Below are 26,213 nucleotides of genomic sequence, written 5' to 3' on the forward strand. Positions count from 1 at the left end.
TCTTTGTGAAGAAGCAACAAACCAGTTCCAATATCTCATTTACACCTGAACAGCAGCGTTGAGCTAATTGAATATCCGGCTACTCTTAATTATTTTCTCACAGCTCATTGATATTCCCCAGGATCTTGTAGCTGTGGCCCCATAAATATAATATTGCTTTCCAGGTTTTTCTGTTGGCACTGAATTCTCTCCTATTGGCATATTTATAGTCTCCTGTATAAATGAATAATTTTATTTATTACTTATTTATTTGAACTTTGCTGTGTCTGAGTTACTGTACAAGTGTCAGGGGTGGAAGAAACTCCTGTTTTCTGAGTTTCTTACCTGCCTACCAAATCTTCCAGTTACTTTCACAAGACAAGGACCCCAACCTTTGGATAAATAAATTGTTTAGTATTCTTATAATCTAATATTTCTCCTTTATCACTGATAGAGCACAGCAATAAGCAGCACAACTGGTAATTTTTTTCTTGGCCCATTTGTATTTAGTGCAGTAAAATCCAGCTGGTTTGATCACTGGTTATCTTGAGGGCAGGGAACCAAACCCCAAAAAACAACCTAAAAAACCAACAAACCTTCTGGGGCAAATCAAACTTTCCAGGGCAAAATCTTGCATTGGGATAGATACCCATGAAATAAACATTATATACATTCCCCCGCTCATAATATATAAATATATATAAATTTAGTGCTCAGATAGCATTAATTAATTACATCCATTTATCTTTTTTGATGGTGTTTGATCAGCAAACAGGACATAGATGGGAGGAGTTTAACCTGGAGGGTGAGGATGGGGTTTGTCTCTTCCATCGTCTCTGAGCCCTTGACCCGTTGCTTTTCCACCCTCCTTGTGATCCCTCAATAATGGGATGAGGGAATTAATTCCTGATGCTCTTGCCTGGGTTTTATTGCACCTTTTATTGCCTTCCCAGAGTCAGTTTTGCTGCTGCATTATGGGTCATCAATAGGTTTGTCTAAAACACTGTGGAATTGTGAGAACTGAAAACTGAGCGCTGGGAAACGTGAATTTTATGTTCTCTCTGTCGCCAGCCAATCTAATTCCATTTACGCCAAAGGAATGTCATGGAGATCACAGAGATTTCAGGGATCATGTGGTGGTTGGACAGAAAATATGTACCAATGCCTTGCAGTAGTTTATCAGATATGGAATGTTAGATATGGAATGTTAGATATGGAATATTAGATGTTCTGGCACAGGTTGCCCAGAGAAGCTGTGGCTGCCCCCGGATCCCTGGAAGTGTCCAAGGTCAGGTTGGAGCAACCTGGGACAGTGGGAGGTGTCTCTGCCCATGGAAGGGGGTGGAACTTGATGATCTTTAAGGTCTCTTCCAACCCAAACCATTCCATGATTCTGTATTTGGGAGAGGGTGGTTTTAGAACACACGACCTGCGACGAATTTCCAGCTGTTCCATAACCCCCAGGTCTGGGAGGTGATCAGGGATTATCTGTAAGGAGAAGCAAACCACGAGTGATACAAAACATGGGAGTTTGGCTGTGGAATATTTAGTGCAATCAGCTTGGAAAAAGCTGTAATTAGTGAGCCAAGGCTGATTAATTGGTGGTGGGACAGGGCTGGAACATGAACGTGGGGTGGCAGCTTTGGTTTGGACGAGGTTTGGTTCCTCCAAGAAAAATTAAATTAAATAATATTTATACTTGCATTAAATAATTAAGTAATAAAAAATAGAATTTGGCTGTGCTTTTGGGACTATTTTTGCTGAATTTGCATTAAAAAATCCCAACAGTTTCCAAGTAGTTTTCTGCATTTTTTTGGATGACAGATGCATGCACAAAACGTGCATATTTTGGGGTCTTTTTGTGTTCTTTGTGTCCACCACAAGATATATAATAAATTTAATTTTAAATTTTACATTTCTTTACATGCTTCAGGATATAGAAGTGAAGGTGAGTAGTTAAGGAAAGAACAACCGAAAATCCAAAGTTTTAATTGTATTTTATCATTAATTGTGGACCTGGAACACGTTTGTGTTCATAATTTAGGTGTTAAATGGTTCAGAGCTTGTTCAAACCCACTTCTCTGGTATTTTCGCTGGAGAACTCAGAGCTTTGCATGTTTTTCTCCATGTGGGGGTTTTAATGGGTTTTATAATTCCTGATGAGTCTCCTTAATACAAGATATGGGAAAATTCTCCAGATGAAAAGCCAAAAACGTGTCAAATTGCTGGAAGCAGTGTGTCTTAAATGAACACCCAAGTCATGTTGGTGTTGAAAATATAAATATTCAGAATTATTCTGCATTATTTTAAGTTACTGGACACGGGAGTGATCCAGTGGTAAAGGATTCCAACTTGTGGATATTTAACCAACTGAGGAATTTCCAGAGGAATAATTATTTATTAAAAAAAAAACAAACAACATTTCGATGTACTTTTAGGCAGATATTGGAAGGATTTGGTTCTTTCCAAACATTCACGTGCTTGGAATTAAGTTTCCCAACGTTCACAAGGTGCATTCCAATAAAAAAATTAAAAATAAAAAAATTAAAAAGTCCGTTTGGTTCCGTTCCTGTGACGTTCCCAAATCCGTTTGGACAAACTCTGGCACAGCTGTTGAGGAGGGAAGGGAAAAAAAAAGCACAATAGCCAATATCTTTGATCCAGTTTTAACTTTTTGCTGCCTTTTTTTTTTTTTCAGGCCAGGCAGCTGGAAGAGAAGGACAGGGAGCTGAAGAAACACGATGCCTACTACAAAGAGCAGCTGGCTCGACTCGAGGAGAGGGTAAAGCCTTTTATTTGCCATTTTATGAAGAGTTTTCTGGCCAGTTCTTCTTCTTAAGGAGAGAAAGATTCAAACAGTGGCCAGAGGAGCTTTTTTTTTGGTCTGAACTGCTTCTGTCTCTGGCTCAATATTGACAAGATGGGAGGTTTGATGGGGAGAATATTGTTTTCTTTGCCGGGTTCTCACATTTGCCGTGGGAGTTCATCAGGCACAGGAGTTACCTCCAGAGAAATGAAATCACGAGGTTATTTTCTACCAACACTGATGAAGGGCCAGTGGAAGTGAATAAATGTTCACCAACCAGCCTTAAAATTCCTTGGGAATTGTGGAAGGACAGAGGGAATTTCTGCTTCCATTGGGTGGAGTTGGTGATCCCCCCAGAAGCCATCAGGACGTGGCAAGTTTAATGTTAATTCCGAGTTTATAGCATGTTTAAAAAGCCGTTTTTCTCCCAATAAACCTGGAACTGGAGTGCACAGAACACCCTGGTAGGCTGTGGGACGTGCTTTAACATATTGCTGTTCACACTCTGGTTCTTTATAGGGTGTTATTTTATAGGATCTTAATTTCAAATAATTACTGCTGTCAGCGTTTGCCAGCTCCCAGGTTGGTTGTAACCTCCAGCCTGAACACATTTCCCCCCTCTACCCCTCTGCCTTCTTCTTGAGCTTATCTGTTGTTGATTAATTCGGATTTTTAGTTTGGAGGATGATTAACAAGATACATATTCATTTATGCAGCTTAGCAGGCTGGGAGAGACCCCCTTGTTTTTATGGATTAGGGAGAGGAGCATGTTGCATGAATTATCAGTGTGTATAATTGCTCTTAATGAATATTTTAAATAGAGGACATATCTGATACCATCTCAGTGCTTTGTCCTGCCTTTTTGAAGATGACATTAATGAAGTCCATGTTCTTGGCAATGAAAAAGAGTTTGAAAGGACGAGGGGAAATTAGTTTAATGGTTCTAAATCGGTGCATTATTTAAACAGCTAAAGATTAGGATCTTTCACAACAAAACCCACAGAAAACCTTCCTTATTCTGAATTAACTGGCTGGTTTTGGGGGAAAGGCACCTGCAGGTTCTCAGCCAAACTGGTGTCTTTTGGGGTGGTTGTACCTGTACTCTCAGTGTGTGGTGCAAGTGAACCTGGAGTAATTAATGGCAAAGGGTGTGTGATAAACCAGGGATCTTTGAAAGCTTTTCCTTTTGCCTCCTGAAGGTCCTATTCAGCAAATAAGGTTTTATTCTTACTTATTTTTAATGTTAGAGCAGGTTGTTGATGCAGGGCCTTCTCTTACTCCTGAGAAGTGAAGACTTCTGATGTGGAATCACATTTTAACACGTGCATAAATATGTCATTGTGGTGTGCAAGGGGGGATAAGGACCTTTAAATAACTTCATTTGAGTTCTCCTGGGGTGTCATCCCCCAAGTGCTGTGAGATAGGTGAGCTCTGCCACCTCTTGCCCATCTGCTGGGGCTTGGAATTCTCCAGGGCCGCAGCAGGTGGTTCAGAATTCCCTGTCTTACACCTTGGATGATGTTTACTCTGTCTTCAGAGTGGAGCTTTTGTGATGCCAAGCCTCGCCTTTTCATTCTGACTTTTTATTTGTGAGCTAAAAAACCTCTGCTTTGAGTTGTCATCTGGTTTGGTATCGAGGTACATCAGCATCTGTCTCCTACACAAAAAAGGAGTTGTTCCAGCTCTGAAAGGAGGCGAACTCTGTGCTCCAAATGTGACTTGGAACTTGTTCAGGGATGTGGAGATCACAGAGTGGAAACCTGGAGAAGCAGGGGGGGTCATGGATGCTGCAATTCCACCTTCTCCAAGGCCGGGGCTGCAGCCGTCGCCGAGGTTCATATGGTTGGGATTTTTGAAAACTGGGATGGAAATAGAGGTTTAACAAAACAGGAAGGCCTGGAAATCACAGAGCATGGTGGAAGGCTGATTATTTGTTGCTAAACTCGTCCTGATTTCAGTGGAAGGTGCGGAGTCAGAGCAGGGGGAAGATCAGAACGGGAGGTGTGCAGGGAGTGGAGCCGAGCTCGGAGGAGCAATGTCAGGCTGGAGGGATGTGCAGTGTGAGTCTGTCACCTGTGACAGAGAATGCTAATTGCATTCTCAGATCATCCTCACATCAAATGAGCACACTTTAAAACCCCTTCAGCTGTGCCTGTGTGGTATTTCTGTGTGTTGCATCACCGGGTGTCAGAGCTCATCTCGATGATTAATTGGCTTTTTGATTACTTAGCTTTTTCAATTAGGAGCTTCTTATTTGTGTTCTTCAGAGCTGCTGAAAAAACAATGCAGACGTTGATAATAAAGGGAGATGACAACAGAACAGATTAGTGTCAGCCCGGCGTGCTCCTTATGGAGAAAATTATCCATATTCAGTGCCAGCTGAAGTCTGTCAATTATAAAATATTTCAGTGACTGAGAGAAGATGCTCAACCTTTCCAGGGCATTAATACAGGACAGAATAACTGTGCACCAGTGACAGCTGTGATACTAAAACATTAACAGTTCTGTTCTCCAGGGGAATATCTGTTCATAAATTTGGTTTATGTGCTAAAAACCTTTTGATACTTCCCCAAAACCCAGCAATTCCCCGAACAGCTGCCAGTGTTTCTAGGTCAGGGATAGCACATCAGCTATTAGTTAGTACATGTTCCACAGCAGCAAAGCAATGTGAGGGGGTTGAACAAAGGAGTTAAAGAACAGCCTTCCCGTGCTCTATGACTGACTGAGATGTGAAGGTGTTATTGAAGTGTTCACACATCAAGCTTGGAGAGAAATTTGTGGTTTTCGCTGCCCACTTACGGGCTGATGGAGCTTCTTGGTTATGGTGAAGAACCAGAGTGGGGACACCACTGACTCGTGTGTACCCAACACTGTCCTAAGGATTTACTCCTGCACGTGGGTCAGGGCAATCCCAAACACCAATCCAGGCAGAGGATGGATGGAGAGCAGCCCTGAGGAGAAGGACTTGGGGGGGTTGGTTGATGAGAAGCTCCTAATGACCCGTTGAAGCCCAGAAACCCCCCATGTCCAGGGCTCATCCCACGGCGGGGGCAGCAGGGCAGGGGAGGATTTTCCTCCTCTGCCCTTGTGAGACCCCCCTGCAGAGCTGCCTCCAGCTCTGGGGAACAGCAGCACAAGGACATGGAGCTGCTGGAGCAAATCCAGAGGAGGCCCCAGAGATGCTCCCAGAGCTGGAGCCCCTCTGCTCTGGAGCCAGGCTGGGAGAGCTGGGAATGTTCACCTGGAGAAGAGAAGGCTCCAGGGAGAGCTGAGAGCCCCTTGCAGGGCCTAAAGGGGCTCCAGGAGAGCTGGAGAGGGACTGGGGACGAGGCCTGGAGGGACAGGACACAGGGAATGGCTTCCCAGTGCCAGAGGGCAGGGTGAGATGGGATATTGGGAAGGAATTGCTGGCTGGGAGGGTGGGGAGGCCCTGGCCAGGTTGTCCAGAGAAGCTGTGGCTGCCCCTGGATCCCTGGAAATGTCCAAGGCCAGGTTGGACGGGGCTGGGAGCAACCTGGGCTAGTGGAAGGTGTCCCTGCCCATGGCAGGGGTGGCACTGGATGGTCTTTAAGGTCCCCTTCAACCCAAACCATGCTGTGACTCCATGATGATAAGGGGGCATTGGTGGCATTTTAAACCATTTGATTTTTCTAGAAGAAGAGCAGAGTAAGAAAGAGAACAAGTCACATCTGGGGCAGATCGAACATCTTATTACCTGGAAGAACAACCCTGTGGCTTTGTTCTCCAGTATCCTCAGGTGTGTATCCACACACACTCCCACACTTCTGTCCTGCTGTGTCCATCATTTTGTTCAGCTCTTCCATTTCCATTTCCACTTCCCTTGTCCCACTGGCTCGGTGTCACTTCCAAACCCCAGTGACTTACAGCCTTCATGAGCATCTTTGCATCTCTAATGTCAAGGTACCATTTTTGTCTGGAGAGCAGCTGGGTTCCTTCACCCAGTTGCTTTTGCTTTACTCTATATTTTAATGAAGGAATCCCGACCCTCTCCTGCTTCTCATGACAGTTTTGGCATCTCACAGGCTCTCGGTGAGGTGTGTCTGTGTGTACTCTGTCTCTGAGACTGATGGGACTCCCTGGTTCAAATCTCCTTCAGCAATCCCAGCTCTTTTCCTGTTGCTCTGCTTCCTCTTGCTAATATGCATCATTAGGAGAATCATGCCCCAAGTCATGGGAGCAGAAGGAAATTAATTTTAATACACTGCTGTATGACACAACTGCTTGGTTTATCAGTGTGAATGAGCAAGAGATGTATCCCCATATTAATCAGGGTTATTTCTCACTGGAGCCAAGTTTCTGTGCTTGAGAGTTTCCTAGAAATACTTGCAGCAAGTGTTGAGCTATCTGTGAATGTGCTGATGGTGGGAGGTGATGGGATTATCCTGGAGAGCAAGCCTGAGGGAGCTGGGGGGGCTCAGCCTGGAGGAAAGGAGGCTCAGGAGGGACCTTCTGACTCCCTAAAAATCCGTGGAAGGAGGTTGGAGGTAGCTGGGGGTCGGACTCTGCTCCCAGGGAACAAAGGGCAAGACAAGAAGGAACAACCTTGAGTTGCACCAGGGAAGGTTTAGGTTGGATATCAGGGAAAAATTATGCAGGGAAAGGGTGGTCAAACATTGGAAGAGGCTGCCTTGGGCAATGGTGGAGTCCCCATCCCTGGAGGGATTTCAAATCCCTGTGGATGTGGCACTTGGGGACATGGTCAGTGGTGGCCTTGGCACTGCTAGGGGAAAAGCAGGACTTAATGATCTTAAAAGTCTTTTCCAAGCTAAAGCATTCCATGATTCTGTGATTCTGTTAGCATTTGGAAGTTTCAGTATTAGGTTGGATCCTGGTTTAACAATGTCCAGGTTACTTCCCTGATGCTCCTCTGCCCATTCCTTGATCTCCACATGGCCCCGGGGGCTGGAATGTCCTTTGGGCAGGGAGATTCCTGCTCCTCCCAGGGCTCAGTGCCTGCTCCCAGCCCGGGAATACAGACATTAACTTCGGGGACTGTGATACACTTATCTGCATCCCTCTTTCTCACCACTTCAGTGTTGAAGAAGGATTTGCAAATCCTGAGTTCAGCTCTTAATTTGGGGATTCTCCTTCCCACGTCGGGGCTGTCAAGGAGCATTAACCTTAAGGTAAGATGAGCACACGGAGCACAAAGCTCTGAGCTGATGGCACATCCTCTCCCAGGTGTTAAATGGTATTATCCGTCCTGCTTGCCACAGTAAATAGGATTTTGCTATTATGATGTGTCAGGATTTTGAGAGAAATCAAATTTACCAGGCACTAAACTGCCACCCTCGCTGCTGAGCAGCTTTATTCTGGGATCTTGTATTCAGCCTAATCCTGTTGGTGGGAAATGCTTATACCAATTGTGTGGGGAAATTATAACTTAATGATCTCTTCCCTTTTTCCATTCAAGGCTTAGAATGGCCCTACATGCTTTGCAGTGATAGCCCCAGTGCTCAGGAAGGAGCTGAAGAGCAGCTTCCCAGCCAGGAATTGGCTTTTTTTGGGGGTGTTTGGAACCAGCAGGAGCTCTCAGGTGCCACCAGAGCGAGTTCCACGTTTGTTCAGATGCTTCAGAGCCTTGTTTACCTTTTCAGATCTCAACAACTAAATAATCAGGAGCTGTTTGCTGGCTTTTTTTTGGTTTTTTTTGGTAAACTGTATTTTGCAAGATGTAGATAACAGAGGGGGACTATTATGAAGCAGGATAATAAACCACAAACATTTTCATTCCCTGCGACGTGATTTAGCGATTTAAAGAGGGGTTTTTTTCTATTTGTTTCTATTTGTTTTCAGTTATCAGTCTGTTTACTCTTTTGGCTGCCATGACTGTATCAGCAAGAATTTCCTAAGCAGAGGCTGGTTCTGCTCTCACCTCTCGTGTTCAGGAGTTTGTATTTGCTGCAGCAAACATGTTTATTCTCCCCGTAGTCGTGCTGCATTCCCTCAGTCTTCCAAAGCCAAGGAGCAGGGATGTAGGTGTTTGGAGACTCCAGGCTGGATCCAGCAAAGCAGGAAATTATTTTGCCTTTCCTGAGGAAGGGAAAGCTCAGCCAACCTCATGTCCTTATTCCCGTGAAGACATGGAATTACTCCAGCAGTCTCTAAATATCCGTGGTTTGAGAGAAAATAGCTCCATCATTCCTCTTCTGCTTCTATTTTTGATACATTCTTGGTGGTTTTGTCATGTTTCTGTCTCTCTGGCTGTCTCTATTCCTCTTTATTTCCCTCCCTGTATCAAATAAATATATAAATATATATATATATGCACGCTCACACAGGCTGTCAGTGCATTAACTCTATTTCCAAACACTTCTCCGACAGAAGCAATAAAATACATTACAGCTTCCATTTGATGAATTCCACCGAGTGCCACATCAGATCACTGCTAATGAATTGTGTTATTTCTGGGAAGTTTGTGGTGTCTTTCCCTTTTTCCAGCGGATATTCGGCTGCAACAGCGAGTCCCAAACCGCTGTTGTGGGAGACCCGAGGAGAAAATCAAGATATATTAATTTCCCCTCTTTGTGCTTGGGCCAAGAGACTTTTCCGTGTCTCAGCTCGTGTGCTGCACCAGGGAGATAAAAGCAGGAGTTCATCAGACTTTCCCAGTGCTTTGTATTTCCATTTTGCTCCTGAAAACCACCCTTTTTAGCGTAATGTTTTTGTCAGCTTAGCACAATAAAGCTGTCAGCCAGACCTGTGATCCTGCCAGTATTAGAATATTCCTCTCTCTCTTCAAATTCCATTCTGTTTTGGGGGGGACAGAGCTTTTGTTGACTCGCTTCTTGCCTGGCAGGTTGAGATTAGGAAAACTTGCTCCCAATTACGATATCTGAAAGGTGCCCCCTGAGTGACAGGCTGGGCTGAGTCCTGCCTTAAATTCTCTCCCTCCGTATCTTGCTGAGCCACAATCATCCTTCTCAACCATTTCCCTGCTCATAATCTTCTATTTACCATTTCTGACTAAGCAGCCGAGGTGTTTATTATTAAACACATATATTTTTTTGCCCCTCGGGGCGCCCAAAGTGCGCCAGAGTTTCGTGTTCGCCGGGAAAAAAAATCCCTGCTCCGGCCTCCTCTTCCACTATCACATTTCCAATCAATAGCTGAGCTGAAATGCTGCTTAATAACAAAATAAGGAGTTGTTCCACGCTGAATAGGAGGTATTGATGTTTCTCTGAATGTTTGTGTATAGATTATTTTTCCATTCTGTCTGTGCCTGTGTCTTTATGGAGAACAACAAAACCTGCCATAACTAATATTCCAGGCTTTTTTTTTGTTTTTCAACCTGTGCAGGAAAACTCCTGATAACTTTTAATGTGTAACCACTGGTTTCATACAGGTTGTTTGCAGTCTTTTTTTTTTTTTATTTCTCCAGTGTGAGCAAAGCAAGGGGGTTTAGGAAGGTTTTTAATTTGTGGTGGTTTTAGTTTGGGGAAGAAGATGAGTAATTCCATGTTTTTGGTTTGTAAGAAGTTTCAGAAGGTCTTGGTGTGATGGAATTGTGGATAACTCAGAGTCCTGGAGCAGGGATGTGTTTATAGAATCATAGAGTGGTTTGGGTTGGAAGGGACCTTGATGATCATTGAGTTCCACCTCCCTGCCATGGGCAGGGACACCTTCCACTAGCCCAGGGTGCTCCAGCTTGGCCTTGGACACTTCCAGGGATCCAGAGGCAGCCACAGCTTCTCTGGGAAATCCATCCCAGCCCCTCCCCACCCTCCCAGACAGCAATTCCTTCCCAATATCCCATCCATCCCTGCCCTCTAGCACTGGGAAGCCATTCCCTGTGTCCTGTCCCTCCAGGCCTTGTCCCCAGTCCCTCTCCAGCTCTCCTGGAGCCCCTTTAGGCCCTGCAAGGAGCTCTCAGGCCTCCCTAGAACCTTCTCTTCTCCACCTGAACATTCCCAACTCTCCCAACCTGGCTCCAGAGCAGAGGGAATCCAACCCTTGGAGTATCTCCGGGGCCTCCTCTGGATTTGCTCCAGCAGCTCCACGTCCTCCTGCTGTTGTTCCCCAGGGCTGGTGTGATCTTTGAAGACTTTTCAAACATGCTGTGCAGTTTTCTACCTGTCCCTTGCCTCCACTGAGGTCTCCCTCTAACCCCTCATCATTCTTACAACTCTTTTTTTCCTGAGCAGCTTCTGGTTTTCTGCATTTTTCTCACATCACTCGCCAGAACTGATATTTTTCCTCCTCTGTTCCTGCTATATTTCATTATGCTTTTTGGCCTAAAATGCTGTTTGAAACTCACCCTTAAGTGTCCTTTTTTTGCCTGTAGGCTGCCCCAGTGTTGTTTCCTACAGGATTTTTGGCACTGATGTTTCCTCAAGGCATTTTTTGGAGGTGCAGTTGTGCTCTCTGCGTTATTCAGAGTTACTTGGAAAGGTGGAATAGACTTTGACTGGAAATGAGGATGCTCAAAACCTGTAAAATTCAAACTCTTGCAGATTTTGGAAGTTAATGGGGGATTTACTGACCGAAGAAATTGAAATAATATTTGTCAGGAATTGGCTGTTTATACAGTGCTTTGTGTTTATCTGAGTATCATGTAGGTTTGGAAAGATGATTTATTTCTAAACCCCATTTCTCTTCCTGCAGCTTTTAAATTCTGTCTGCTTTGGTTGTATTCTTTTTAACTTTTCCTCAGTGACACAGTTATCATTATCAGCATCTCCTGCCCTCCTCCTGTCCTTTAAGAACAAGAATTTATTCACAGTCGATGATAACTGGTCATCATTGATCATTATTTTTCTCTGTTTCAATTTGTGTTCAAGTCACTTGGCTCCCAGTGCTTGGGAAGTCTGGACACATTTTCCTGTTATTCCTGGAAATGGAAACAGATGAGGATAAATTCTGCTGGGGGTTTCTGCACCGTGAGGGTGGGGAGGCCCTGGCACAGGTTGCCCAGAGAAGCTGTGGATGCTCCATCCTGGAAGTGTCCAAGGCCAGGTTGGAGCAATCTGGGCTAGTGGGAGGTGTCCCTGCCTATGGCAGAGGTGGGACTGGATGGTTTTCATGTCCTTTCCAACCCAAACCAGTCTGTGCTTCCAACAAACTGAGAAGCAGAGAGGTCAAAAAGCAACTCCTTTGCTTTCCCTCCTCTTCATTCCCATGTCTGAAATCATCTTGTGAGGAGAACTGGATAAGGCTTTTCCTCTGCCATTGCTATCTTTGTCTGATAGAAGGATTGGGAATCACAGGGAGAGCTGGATAATGCCTTTCCTCTGCCATTGCTTTCCTTGTATGATGGAAGGACTGGGAGCCACAGGGAGAGCTGGATAATGCCTTTCCTCTGCCACTGTTTTCCTTGTCTGATGGAAGGACTGGGAACCACAAGGAGAGCTGATAATACTTTTCCTCTGCCATTGTTTTCCTTGTCTGATGGAAGGATTAGGAATCGCAGGGAGAACTGGATAGTGGTTTTCCTCTGCCATTGCTGTCCTTGTCTGATGGAAGGATTGGGAATCACAGGGAGAGCTGGATAATGCTTTTCCTCTGCCATTTCTGTCCTTGTCTGATGGAAGGACTGGGAAACACAGGGAGAGGGACTTCCCTGTTTGTGAGGAATGGGAGCGAGTGTCTCTCCCATGGGATGACCATCCCACAAAAGGATCCCAGTGAGGCCAAGCAGGTCGTTCATCCAGCACCACTCACTTTTCTGGATACAAATGAATCCCAGATAAACCTTTCAGTGTTGTCTCACCCCCCTCAGTGCCCGTCTCTGCTCTGGGTTTGTGTGGTTTCATCTGCGCTTCCCCCCTTCCCCTCCTCGAGGAGCGAAGAAAAGGATCACGAGAGAGAGTTTTTAATAAAGCAAAATGGAACAAACTGAAGGAATTTTGTCATCTGAATGTTAAAAACGGTGTTTATCTCTTTGCATAGGATATGGCAAACTGGTTTAACATATGGGGAGTTAATGAATAAGCAGCTTTCGCCTCACCCGGGTCTGTTCCCTCCTCCCACCATCTTCCCTTCAGAAGCTGAAGTTTGGGAACAAATCCTATACTAAATTAACTCTGTATTAAAGCAACACTTAGGGACATAGTTTGCTGGATTTCTCTGTTGTGGTAACATATTTAGAAAAGGCTGCAACTCTAAATTGAACCCCCTGAGAAGTAAACCACTGCATTTTTAGGATACCTTCTAGAGGGTGTACTGTTATGTATTATATGGAAAAATTCCCCAAGAATAATCCTTTGGTCTGTTTCAGTTTTCTCAGGATGTGGTAGAAATATTTTCCCTTAAACTTGTCTATTTTTTTAATATTCTCATACTTTCTTAAATATCCCTGTGATTTTAATTTTGGGCAAGCTGGATGTAAAAAAAGAGTGGGATACACAGCAGTCCACATTTTCACTTGTGTTGTTCCCTGTGCTTTGAGCAATTGCATTTCAAACCAAGTAGTATCTAATTAATGTATATATTTAAGCAAGTATCAATGCCCTGATGTGCATGATTTGAGTGTCCTTTCTCTTTAAAGAAGCAACAGTTTGGGTGGGAGTGTTGATGTGCTGGAAGGCAGGAGGGCTCTGCAGAGGGACCTGGCCAGGCTGGATCCATGGGCTGAGGATGATGGGATGAGGTTCCACAAGGCCAATGCCGGGTCCTGCCCTTGGGTCACAACAACCCCCTGCAGCTCCAGGCTGGGCCAGAGGGGCTGGAGAGCTGGAAAAGGCCCTGGGGGTGCTGGTGAGAGTGGCTGGACATGAGCCAAGGGGTGCAGGAGGCCAATGGCCCTTGGATTGGATAAGGAATAGTGTGTCCAGCAGGAGCAGGGGAGGGATTGTTCCCTGTGCTGGGACCTGGAAAGACCTCCTCTGGAATGCTGGGGGCAGTTCTGGGCCCCTCAGCCAGGAGAGACATGGAGGGGCTGGAGCGTGTGCAGGGAAGGGAAGGGAGCTGGGAAGGGTCTGGAGAATTCCTGAGGGAGCTGGGGGGGCTCAACCTGGAGCAAAGGAGGCTCAGGGGGGACCTTCTGGCTCTGCAAGTCCCTGACAGGAGGGGGGAGCTGGGGGGTGTCGGGCTCTGCTCCCAGGGAACAAGGGACAGGAGGAGAGGGAACGGCCTCAAACTGTGCCAGGGGAGCCTCAGGTTGGATATTAAGGAAAATTCCTTCCTGGAAAGGGCTGTCCATCCCTGGCACAGCTGCCCAGGGCAGTGGTGGAGTCCCCATCCCTGGAGGGATTTAAAATCCCTGTGGATGTGGCACCTGGGGACATGGTCAGTGGTGACCTTGGCACTGCTGAGGGATGGTTGGACTCTTTGATCTTAAAAGGCCTTTTCCAACCTAAAAGATTCCATCATGAGATGAAAACAGTCCCCTTTCTGCCTAAGCATTAGTTAGTGCTTTGTCTCGTTAGAAAGCAATAATGTTTATGTGAAATGGTGCCACGTTTATTTTTTTGGTAAATAGTCTTGTCAACCTAAAGGCTGAAATCCTGGAATCACAGAAACAGCCTTCCCGGGCTCTCACCGACTTCGTTTTCACTGCTGTCACTCTGAGTGATATTTTAATTTTTCCTGCCCCTAAAAATACTTCAGTCCCTGTAACCAATAGATAAATTAGGAATCCCCAGGAAACGCTGCAGAATGTTCCTGTTTGCCAGCACAATAAATACAGAGTCTAATAAACGTCCCCTTACATCAGGAGGAGGCGTCTAATGAGTAAATGATGGGGAAAGGAATTTGGGAAATAAACGATCAGTCCCGTCTAAGCCGACAAACAATTTCTTCATAACTTGGCCTCTGGTGGGAGAGAGCCCAGAGGAGCTGCTGGGACACGGAGCTGGTCATGGATCATTCCCATCCTGGTGGATTTTGGGATGCTGCTTTAGGTTTGTGAACAGAAAGCTGAGATTCAGACCCAGCTTTTTCCACATGAGGTTTTGCCGGTTCACCATTTGTAGACATGTTACAGGCGGTGGATTTAATCCTTGTTTCCATAGTCTAAGCACAGAAAATGCTGGTTTTTGGGAAAACTTTGTGTAAAGATCCATTTCAGGTGACTCTTGAGAGGAAATCTGTGCTCTGTGCCGTGTCCTGGGGTTGGTATTTCTTATTTTTCATCTCATTTTGTGGTGCTTTTCATGGGCAGGAGGCCGAGTCCTGCACAGGAGCAGTTGTAGCAACATCCTTAACATCAGGGAGAGTCTGGCCACAGACTCTCTGAACCAAAATCTTAGGGTGTGACCACATTTTAAGCCCTGCAGAGAAAAGAAAACAGATCTGCCAGCTTTTTATACCATTATTTGTGGCCCAGATCTCAGCTTTAATTTGGCTTTGCCACAGGAGTGAAAGCTGAAGTAAAGAGGGTTTTTTTTTCCTGCATCAAGAATTCAATGCAGAAATGCAAAATTCTGTATTTTTCTGTGTTCTGTGAAGCTCCTCAGAAATTAAAAGAGCAACTTTAAAGGGGTGGGAGGAGGAACTCAAATTGAAGATGACCAGGAGGGTTTGTTGGAAGAAAACTGGAGAAAATAGGAGAGAGAAAATCCATTGGACTTGGTGACAAGCTCTGTGACAACTTCTTTCCAGCCAAGTTTTTGCTTTAAGGAGCAAAACCAATTTGTCTTGGGCATTGCCCAGATTCCTTAAAAATCCCTGGCTCCCTGTTCCTTCAGGAGGAGTGAAGGAGCTGTCACTGAGTTTCTGTATTTGTGAGATCCTTCCTGGGAAAATAACGTGACATTTTTACGTGGATACTTCCAAGGCGGAAGTTTCTTCTCTTTTTTTTATTCCCATTTCCCTGTTTTCCCCCCTGTTTATGGGCTCTGTGTGTGAGAACAGAAATGAAATAGGTCTGAAAAAGGTGGGAGGGCTCTTGGTGTAATATCCCAATTAAAACCAGAGCTGGGAGAGGGGACAGAAATGCTAATTTGGGGCTGGTTCAGCTCCCCATGAGTGTGTCAGGGAGAATTAAAAGTTCCTTCATCTCACACCTTTGGAACTAAAAACATTTCTCTCCGAGAGCTGTGATTTTTCAATACACCTCTATTCACATGCAGATTGCTGAGCCTCAAAAGGCCTTTCCTTTTGAAATATGGAGAGATAATCACGTGTTTGAAACCAGGAGATGCTCTCCTGCCACTGGAAATCTTATATTTCCCCCTCATGCCAGACAGTTTAACCCTTTGTGGGCCCTAATCCCACAGGAATATGGATTTAGGCACAGGAAACCACCAAAACCAGAGCTGTGGTAATTAGGAAGCAGATTCAAATAAACCATAGCAGAGGAGTACAAACACGTGCCTAACACTCAGAAAATAATTAAAATTGTTTTAAAGTCTTCACTTAATAAAATTACACTGTTTTTCATATCTGGTACCACTTTAATCCAGTTCGAAGATCCTTTTCAAAAATTACTGTTTATGTATTTATCCAGCACAAAGCCCAAAGATATTTCTTGTCCTGCAGACTGAGACAATAATACAGAGTATTTTTGGCTGTTTGATCCCATATGTATTTTTTAAAGCATTGCAGATAATTTTAAAGCACTGCTCTGTGCCAGCTCAGATAGCTGAGTCCATGCCAAGCTTGTTGTGGATTTTAGGAATTCATGGAATCCTGGAATCACAGAATTATTTGGGTTGGAAGGGACCTTAAAGATCATCTCATTCCACCCCCAGGGACTCCTTCCACTCTCCCAGGTTACTCCAGCCTGGCCTTGGACACTTCCAGGGATGGAGCAGCCACAGTTTCTTTGGAAACCTGTGCCAGGGCCTTGGAAAATTCACCGTTTTTTCGTTGCCTCAGTTTCTCCAAGCAAGGGAAGAACAATGTAATCATCAAAATATATTCTAGAGAGTGAATTCTTTGATAAGGAGATATCTCACACCATTTATTGCCTGGAGAAACGAGTGAAAATGTGTCATCTTTTCTATTAACCATTTTATTCAGCAACGTGTCTGGAAATGTGAAGGCATGATTCTGATTTATTTACTCATTTCTGGCATAACTTGTCTAACAAGTGTCCATTCCAGTTGCATTTTTGAACAGATCTCAACTTTTAAGACTGGGAATGGTTGGTTTTCATGCCAGGCAGTCACTGTTTGAGGTGGATTCCTGTTCAGTGCAGTGAAACAGGATACAAAACTATTTATTAGGGAGTGATATCTCATGCATCAGTTTTGGGCAAGCCCTACTTTGTGGGATTTAGAGCAGCCTTAGGGGCTGGATGTGCTCGTGGCTTTCGGGATTACGACAATAATACGGAGATTTCCGCTCCTTTTTTCGTCCCCGTCTCCCCCGCTGGGTTTCAGTTTCAGGAGCTTTGTGTGCTGCAGGAAATGTTGGAAGTGGACACAACACGCCAAAATGGTGGGTTTTGGGAGCTCTGTGGTTCTGTGAAATATAAGAAGGGGAGGGGATTCTGCCCCTCTGCCCCCTCAGGGGAGACCCCCCTGCAGAGCTGCCTCCAGCCCTGGGAACAACATTCCTGAAGGATGTGGAGCTGCTGGAGCAAATCCAGAGGAGGCCCCAGAGCTGCTCCCAGAGCTGGAACCCCTCTGCTCTGGAGCCAGGCTGGGAGAGCTGGGGGGGTTCCCCTGGAGAAGAGAAGGCTCCAGGGAGAGCTGAGAGCTCCTTGCAGGGCCTAAAGGGGCTCCAGGAGAGCTGGAGAGGGACTGGGGACAAGGGATGGAGGGACAGGACACAGGGAATGGCTTCCCAGTGCCAGAGGGCAGGGTTAGGTGGGATATTGGGAAGGAATTGATGGCTGGGAGGGTGGGGAGGCCCTGGCCCAGGTTGTCCAGAGAAGCTGTGGCTGCCCCTGGATCCCTGGAAGTGTCCAAGGCCAGGTTGGATCAACCTGGGCTAGTGGAAGGTGTCCCTGCCCATGGCAGAGGGCAAAACAAGATGGTCTGGAAGGTCTTTTCAAACCTGATTTTATAAGGAGGAAAAAACCTGATTTTGGAATAAAGGAAGAGGCCACAGTGTGAAATCAGAGCTCCAGGAGCTCCTTTTCCAGGGAGTTCCATTCCTGCCCTGCGTGTCAGACTCTGGAAATCTCTGTTATCCTCACTCTCAACACCTTGGGGTAGTTCCCTGCAGCTGGATCTGTTCCACTTGCTGTGTTTATTGACAAACTGTTGCTATCCTTGCTGCCTTGTCCCTTTAATAGCAGAGCAGTATTTTTTGATCCAGCACTTCCAGATAATTCTTTGCCAACCAAACCCACCCCGTGAAGTGAACAGGGCCCAGACTGTGTTCATGGCACCTTTCAAACAGCTTTCATGAGCCTCCTTCCTTCTGAAGAGTTTGCTACTGCTGCTGCTGTCACTTAATTTTTTGAAACTTTCTCTAATTATATGTTTAAAATAACGTGCAAGAACGCTCATGACTTGAGGAACTCCTGCAGCTGAGCAGGAGGAGCCTTCCAGTAGGATCTCAACTGAGCAAAACAAAATAAGGCTGTTTGGAGGGGAGGTGAATTATTGGATAATAGTGGAGGTTGGACTTCCTTTTGTTAGAAAATGTGGAGAAGCTGGGGGGGTTTAAATGCTTTTTGAAAAGCAGAAAACGACCCTTTTGAATTCAGAAAGCTTCGGCGAATTTTGTTCCTTGAACTGTTGCTGTGAACTGACAGGAGATTATTTCAGATACTTGAAAAATTGAAAGAACTTCATAAAAACCTGAGAAATCCTCACAAGAGCTGTGCTTTTATATTGGAAAATTGAGTGTAAAATGCTCTGTGTGTTTGCACCGTGCAATGTGTGGAATATTTGTGAAGTGAGAGTTTTACCAGTGGTTGACAGAAGAAGGATTTAGTGACAATAGTTGAGGGGACATCTGATGTGTTTTGACTTGACTAATTGATGCAATTAAAAGTTTTTAGACACATGAACCTATTATCATGAGTTTACTGGCAGTGTTTTACTTCTCTTCTTGTCCAGGCTTTAAGAATTTGAAGGTTTGGGTAAATGGGAAGTTTCAGTTCCATAAATACAATTTATAGCAGCAGAAGGGGTGTTTTTCCCACAGTGAATTTAAGACACTTGACCAAATCAAAGATGTGGGAGCTTTTGAGAGTCGCTTTTGTACTGCAGAGGGAGAAAAAAAGAGTCAAAATATTGACTATCAAGTTCATTCTCAGTGCTCTCATGCTTGATAATGTGTTACATAAAATAAAATGCAAAAATCAAACCTTACAAGTGCTTCCATAGATTCTCAGGCAGCTCTGGAATCGATACAGAGGGATTATTTATCTGGCTGGACCTGTTGCTGGGAGGAATGAAGGGAGAATTACAAATGATTGTGGTTGGGTTTCTGGTATTTTGAAAAGAACTCCTCCGTGTGACTCCTCTCTCAGTTGTTATGTGTTATTTTGAGGTTGTTTGGGCATAATATAAGTGTGTAACAGAGGATTTGCTGCAGAGAACTTGGTCTAAATTATGGGGTCTTTGTAGATCACAGAAAGGTTTTGGAAGGGGCCTAAAAGATCATCTAATTCCAACCCCCTGCCATGGGCAGGGACACCTTCCACTAGCCCAGGTTGCTCCAAGCCCTGTCCAACCTGGCCTTGAACACTTCCAGGGATGATTTCCAGGGGAAATTGTGAGTTCCCAGCATTTCCCAAAATAAATGGACATGTGCATATGACTGTAACACAGGAAGCAAGTAAAAGTCTGTTCAGACTGATGAGGGAAAGGTCGAAGGCTGTGGATGTCTGGAGAAATCCAGGTGTGCAGGGATCCCTTAAAATGGAAAGACAAACATATAAAACATAAGAAAGGCTAAACATCTGTAGGACAGAATTTACACTAAGTACCTGTGGGATGGCTGGGAGGTGGAATAACAGCTCCAGCTTGAAGGAGCACTGCAGGAGGGAGACTGGAATGGGTGGGGGGAATAAAGAGAACGCAGGAAAAAGAACCCAGTAAATAGTGGGAATCGTCTTGGGAGTCACAAAACATAGCTGCAAATGTTTGTAGAATTCTGCATTTGAATTATTTGGCCTCTTGTATCATCCAGCTGTAGGAATTTCATGGATCTTGCCTCATTGAGAGCAGTGCAGACCCTTTATTTTACTCCCAAAATTGGCATTTGGTGCCAATAATCCCACCGTGCCACGCTGAGACGCTGAATCGCTTTCCCAGCTCCTGGATTTTGTATCAGCAGGTTTTTGGGGGAGAAGCCCACCTGCCTTGGGTTTGGCTGCTTTTCTTTTTCAGGAGGCAGGTTCTGAGCAGGATGGCTCTGCTGGGACCCACTGTTGGAAGAGCACTGGAAAACTCCCCCATTAGTTTGATTTAAACGTGCTCTGAGCTCGTTTCGTTTCTCGCTTCACTAAATAAGAGCAGAGTTCTGAGTCTGCTCTGAGTGTAAAAGGTAGTTTTCTTGGATTCAGGTGCTTATCAGTCATCCAAGAAATCCCTACACTGTTTTTCACCCCGGAATTCTTTATATCCTCAGCATTCTCGTTGTTCCAGTCCTGATGTTTCCTCACTGCTCACGTGGTGTTCAAAGCAGCTGTGAGAGACCCTCCCTGAAGTACTTCAGCGGCTTCATCACCACCAAAAAGTGTTATTTATGTGTGGTTTTTGCTTTTGCTGTGCAGCATCAGCTGTCAGGCAGTTGATCTAAGACTTTCTGCCTGGATATCTCGTGGGTGGCTTGACATGGATCATGAACTTGGCACAGTGAGAGATGATCTCTCCACATCCCCCTCTTTCCTGACAGTGACACCAACATTTAGAGAATTCCTGCCAGCAACATCCAAACATCTGGTCTGACCAAATGCAAACATTAGAGAGGTTCTGAACACCAAACTCGTCCTGTTGGGATGAGAATCCCACAAGATGAGGACTTTGGTAGTGTTGATCAAACTTGGTCCCGAGTCTCGATGCTGAGACAGTTCCCCCAGGAAAGATCCCACAACCAACTCAGAAAAACACAGACAAAACTTCCTAAACCCGTGACAGAGAGACAGGAACAAGCCTGTGCCTTGACACTGCTCTCAGGGTTGTTGGATTGAAGGAGACAGAATATTTTAGGATTTCTTTCAAGAACTTTATTCACTGTCTCTTGAGGGCTGGCGCATAAAACAGTTCCTTGTGGCAGCATTGTGCTTTTCAAAACATGATAATCCTGCACTCATTATGGCCCAAGGCAGCCAATCTAAGGGAGCAGGGGTGGGGGGAGATCTAATAAACAGGGCTAAACCAGCTACTTTCCATTTATTTGAAAGAAGATGGAGCTAAATTGTGATTCTTTATGTTGGGCTCCTGCCACAAACTGAATTTCACATGCAGCTGCAGAGCAGGTTGCACATCTGCAAGCCAAAAGAGATTTTCCTTCTGATACCAGATCTAGCCCTGACTCTGAGTTTACATATTTATGGAGTTGTTCAGACTGAAAGGGGCCTTGGGAGGTCCAACTGAAGCAGCACCAGCACTGAGACAGATGAGATTGCTGAGGGCTTTGTCCAGCTGGATCTTTGATGACCTCCAAGGCTGGAGGTACCACATTTTTGGACCTCTGTCCCTCTGCTTAATTGTCCCTGGAGGGAAATATTTGTCCTTTGATCAGTAAATCAGAACCTCTGTGGTTTTGATTTACAACCTCTGTCACTGCACATCAGTGAAGGTCCTGTCTCCATCTTGTTCATAAACTTCTCTTAGGGCTTTTAAAGCTGCTGATGGTTCCCCCCAGATCTTCCTCTGCTCTGAGCTGTGTTCCCTTGGCCCCCAGTTTGGTGTCACCTGCACACTTGGTTACCATGCCCTCCATCTCTGGGGCACTGATAAAGGTCTCAAACAGGGCTGAGGAACTCCAGCTGTAGTTGGCCTCCAAGCAGAGCCTGATGATCCAACCAGATTCTCACCCAGAAGTCACAAAAGTAATTTCCTCCTGTTCTTTTGACCACTTTCCTGAGATCTCTGAAAGCAAACAAGAAAGAACTGAGAACAAGTGGTGGTTAAAGGGATTTTCACAGAATGTGCAGAGCTGGAAGGGACCCACAAGGGCCATTGAGTCCAACCCTCAGCCCTGCACAGGACCATCCCCAGGAGTCACACCCTGTGCCCCAGAGGATCATCCAAACACTCCTTGAGCTCTGTCAGGCTTGGGGCTGTGCCCACTGCCCTGGGGAACCTGTTCAGTGCCCAACCACCCTCTGGAGGAAGAACCTTTATTTAATATCCAACCTCAACCTCCCCTGACACAGCTCCAGGTCATTCCCTGGGTCCTGTCCCTGGTCCCCACAGAGCAGAGCTCAGGGCCTGTCCCTCCTCTTCCCCTCACAAGGAGGTTGTTTCCCAGATTATTTCTCTGACTTTAAGACTTTCCTCTTAAAATATTGGGCTGTAGAGCACAGAAGAGCTGCCTTGGACTCAGCACTGTCTCTGGTACAGTTTTGCCAAAACAGCTTCCTGGGTAACCTCAAATTATCTTCTCTTGAGTCTCCAACACCTCTGGACTTTGTTTTTCATGCAGCTGTGAATGAATGTAATAGAAGACTTAAACTAAGTTGAATTTATGCTGCTGTAACAAACCTGTGTATTTATTTTAAAATGATGATGAACCTGTGGATATTGGAATAAAATAGTGGAGTATCCTTACAAACCATTCCTGGGCAACCTGGTCTAGTTGAAGGTCTCCCTGCCCATGGCAGGGGGTTGGAACTGGATAATCTTCAAGGTGCCTTCCAACCCAAACCATTGTAGGATTCCAGGATTCCAGGCTCATGCTGATCCTGGTTTGCTTGTGAGCTGCTGTGGTGCCCCGTGGTGTGGCTTTTACTCGGCACAAGTGGCCCATGATTAACTCCATGAAAACAACCAGCAGCAGGAATTTATCATCCCAATTCCTACACTGCCATCTGTACCTGATGCCACCAAGAGAAGGGATTTCCCAGCTTATATTTCTCGGGCATCACCCCTGGCAGCAACAATTCCCATTCCTTCTGTGCCTCAAAGACTTGGCACGTTCTTCTGCCATTTTGGGGGGGGCAAAATCTTCTTTGGTACACGGAGAAATAACACCCAATTTTCATTCTCGAGGTGAATATAATTTAAAATGTGTGACAGTGAGATGAGAAGGCAAATAAATAGGCATAATTTAGATGAGGCATCTTGTCTTTGGTGGGAGACATAAATACAGTGGTGCATTCCCACGTGCACCTCTGAGATTGAGCACATTTGTATTAACAGCAGTGCTACAATTACATGCAGATTAGATGCTTGGCTGAATAGCTGTAAGAACTTTGAATAGATTTGTCCTTCTCACAAAGGTTTTCATTTTCTTTGGCAGCTCAGAGTGTTAACAAATTAGAGATCGATGTTCTACCAGGGCAGGAGAGGGAAGTGAAGCATAGCTGGGCAGAAACTTCAGAGACATTAAATAGTTGCAGTTAAAAGTATTAGTTAGTGGGGCCTGAAAAACAGAATTGGAAATTCAAATGAGAAGGTCACAGAATTCACCGTTTTTCAGATGTTATCTGCTGAGAACTGAGTTAAGGATTTTGCCCCACTTGCAGCACATTGAGTGTCTCTGACAACCACACAGGTCATGGAATCAAACAAACACATGTGGGAGGTGAATTATCTTCTTGCAGAACATTTTCCCACATGCAGCTGTTGCTCCTTTGTTTCATATCATCACAGATTGGTTTGGGTTGGAAGGGACCTTAAAGATCATAGAGTTCCACCCCTCTGCCATGGGCAGGGACACTTTCCACTATCCAGGAATTTTTTTTTAGTGGATCTTAGGACTGCCTCTTCCTGTGGCATCTCCAGCAGCTTTGTTTGGGTGCCTGGTTGCTGTTTTGTTCCCCTGTAGAAACAGGTATATGGTGACACTGGCTGTCCAAAATCCTCCTTCAGTCCATCACAGTTCACACATCTCTTCTATCACAGGGACAGGCTGGTCCAGGACCAGTTTCTTCCAGGTTTTGTAAAGGCAGAAGAGGGGGAATTGCACTTGAATTTAAGCCAAGGCAGGAAATATGGAGGTCTAGGCAAACTCCCCCAAAATCCTGATATTGGTCTTAGCTTTAACTTCCTTATCAGGGTGTCCTCTGTAGGCTCAGCCCAGGATCCCAGATTGCTGCCTCACCTTCTTTTTAGTTGTGAGGCTTCTCTTCCAGTTTTAATTCCTTCTCCCTGACTTGCAGCAACTTTTCCCACTTACTGCACATAAAAGTGGGACAAAGTGAGTGCTACAAAAGCTCATCCCCTGATCTGTCCCTGCAGCTTCAGTCTCTGTTTCTGACTTGTCCTGAACATCCTCGTTGATGTTGAAGCCTCTCATTTAGGGATCTTTGGGTGCTACTCCGAAGGTGCCTTTTGTGCTGGAATTCAGTGTTGCTTTGGGCAGCAACCATTCTCCTATGGAAAGATGCTCCATTTGCATAGATTCCCATAAAAGCTGAATTATTCCCAGGCACAGAGAACCTTCTGGTCCATCCAGTGGGTTCTGATGACAGTCCCAATGAGGGCAGTCAGTCCCCTCCTTCAGAAATCAGCTCATTATAGGATATAAAAACAAGAATAGAAGTCTTAAGCGTTCCATAGGTTCCCTGGATGAGGAATTGGACATGCTTAGTTTCCTCTCTGGAACTGAAAACTGCAGCAATTGGCTGACTGGAGCAGCTGCAGCAAATGAGAGGAGTCATAACTTGTATGAAAAATAACTTATCTAAAAATTCAGGCAAAGGCCTGATCTGATGACATTTCAGAAGGGATTACTCCATCCATAGATCATTTGGAGGCACAATGAAGATGCAGTATTACTTGGGAATCTGGATGATGTTTTATGGTTGGTTTTCCATGGCTTGTTAAAATCAATTCAGTGACAAATGGAGGTTTTGAATTCAAATGAAAATGCCATAAAAATGGTCATATTTATAAAGCTGTAATGGAATATCATTTGGAATTTGGGTGTATGCACACAACAGGAGATGGTCTTACTCTCTCTTTATTATTTCTTCTTCCCTAATTCCTCCCCTCCTTGCTCACTTTGTGCTTTTAGTGGCAGTTTCGTGGATTAAACTTGACTGGATGCTTTAAGTTTATTTCTTCTACCGGTTAATCTTGTCCAGAGGAGGCCTCGGAGCTGCTCCAAGGGCTGGAGCCCCTCTGCTCTGGAGCCAGGCTGGGAGAGCTGGGAATGTTCCCCTGGAGAAGAGAAGGCTCCAGGGAGACCTGAGAGCCCCTTGCAGGGCCTGAAGGGGCTCCAGGAGAGCTGGAGAGGGACTGGGGACAAGGGATGGAGGGACAGGACACAGGGAATGGCTTCCCAGTGCCAGAGGGCAGGGAGAGATGGGATATTGGGAAGGAATTCCTGGCCCTGGCCCAGGTTGTCCAGAGAAGCTGTGGGATCCCTGGAAGTGTCCAAGGCCAGGTTGGACAGGGCTTGGAAAAACCTGTGTCAGTCCTGAGTTTGGATTAAAAGGGTGAAACAACTTCATTTTGGCTTTGGAAATCTTCTCTTTTGAGGCCACACAGGTCCCAGGCTGTGTGTCAACAGAATGATTAAAACAAAATGCCTCATGTTATCCACAAGTGGGTTTGTTAAAGATATACTGAGATGAAATGGCCAAAAGTACAATTAAGGGAGGGAAAAAAATAAAAAAAAGGCTTAACTGCAGCAGAAATGGATTAAAAAGAGGCAAAGAAAAACTTTCCAATTTGCCATTCAGGGAACGGGATCATCTTTGCCCGTGGATGCTTTTGAGTCCTTCCGTGGGGGAGGATGAGAAGGGAAAAAGAAGTCTTTAAATTAAAAATTCTCCCCTGCTTCTCAGAGGTGCCAAAACAGCCCAAGCTCCTCGTTCCTTTGGTGGGTGGAGCAGGTGCTGAGCTGAGCCGACGTCAAGCTGGGCTCATTTTTGTCTTTCCCGGCGCTAAAAACCTGAAGCAAAAAAGGGCAGATCAGTCTCCTTTGTGTGGAAGTCAAAAGTCTTTTTTTCCCTCTGTCAAACAAACTGTTAACTTATTAAATTTAATTAAAAAAAAAATATGAAGTTAAATAGATTGCACGAATGTTGCCCCCCTCACATTGAATCCGTTCGGGGATTTAAGAGCCCGAAGGGCTTGAAAGCAAAAAATTCAATGCCAAAGCAAGTAATGGTGTTTCTGCAGTGAGAACTCTTTCACCAGGTTTTTAATAAAATAGTGCATATAGGTGATGTATCTCTGGTGAAATTAAATGAGGGATCTCAAGTTCTACTGGTTCTTTTGATAATCTTTTATCAGCTTGGATGACACAAGATCTTTCAGAGCTTTGCCTGTGCTGAAAATCTGAAGATTTTTCAGCGGAGAGTAAAACATGTACTTTTGTGCTTTGAGGTCCCCCATGCAGACAAAACAGTGACCTTCTGAGGGGCTGGAGGGATTTATTTTCTTACCCAGACCTTTGAAATCAGAGCTGTCAAGTGAAATAATTCTTCTCTTATTCCTTCATA

The 26,213-nt window shown here is 45.1% G+C and overlaps 1 protein-coding gene across 5 annotated transcripts in view; it reads left to right on the plus strand.

Annotated features, from left to right (window-relative positions):
• The window catches only part of CHCHD3 (coiled-coil-helix-coiled-coil-helix domain containing 3), a 140,576-nt gene that overhangs the window by 79,428 nt on the left and 34,935 nt on the right, over nt 1-26,213 (plus strand). For 3 of the 5 annotated variants that reach the window (XM_027702463.1, XM_027702462.1, XM_027702464.1), the window contains exons 5-6: nt 1,913-1,927; nt 2,678-2,761. In XM_027702463.1, coding sequence (XP_027558264.1) covers nt 1,913-1,927; nt 2,678-2,761 — 99 coding nt within the window. The remainder of the gene's footprint in view (nt 1-1,912; nt 1,928-2,677; nt 2,762-26,213) is intronic. The other 2 variants (XM_027702465.1, XM_027702467.1) reach the window with 1 other exon arrangement.

The sequence above is a fragment of the Neopelma chrysocephalum genome, unplaced genomic scaffold (genome assembly GCF_003984885.1).
Source record: "Neopelma chrysocephalum unplaced genomic scaffold, ASM398488v2 Primary Assembly neopelma1_187, whole genome shotgun sequence".
Taxonomy (NCBI): Eukaryota; Metazoa; Chordata; class Aves; order Passeriformes; family Pipridae; genus Neopelma; species Neopelma chrysocephalum.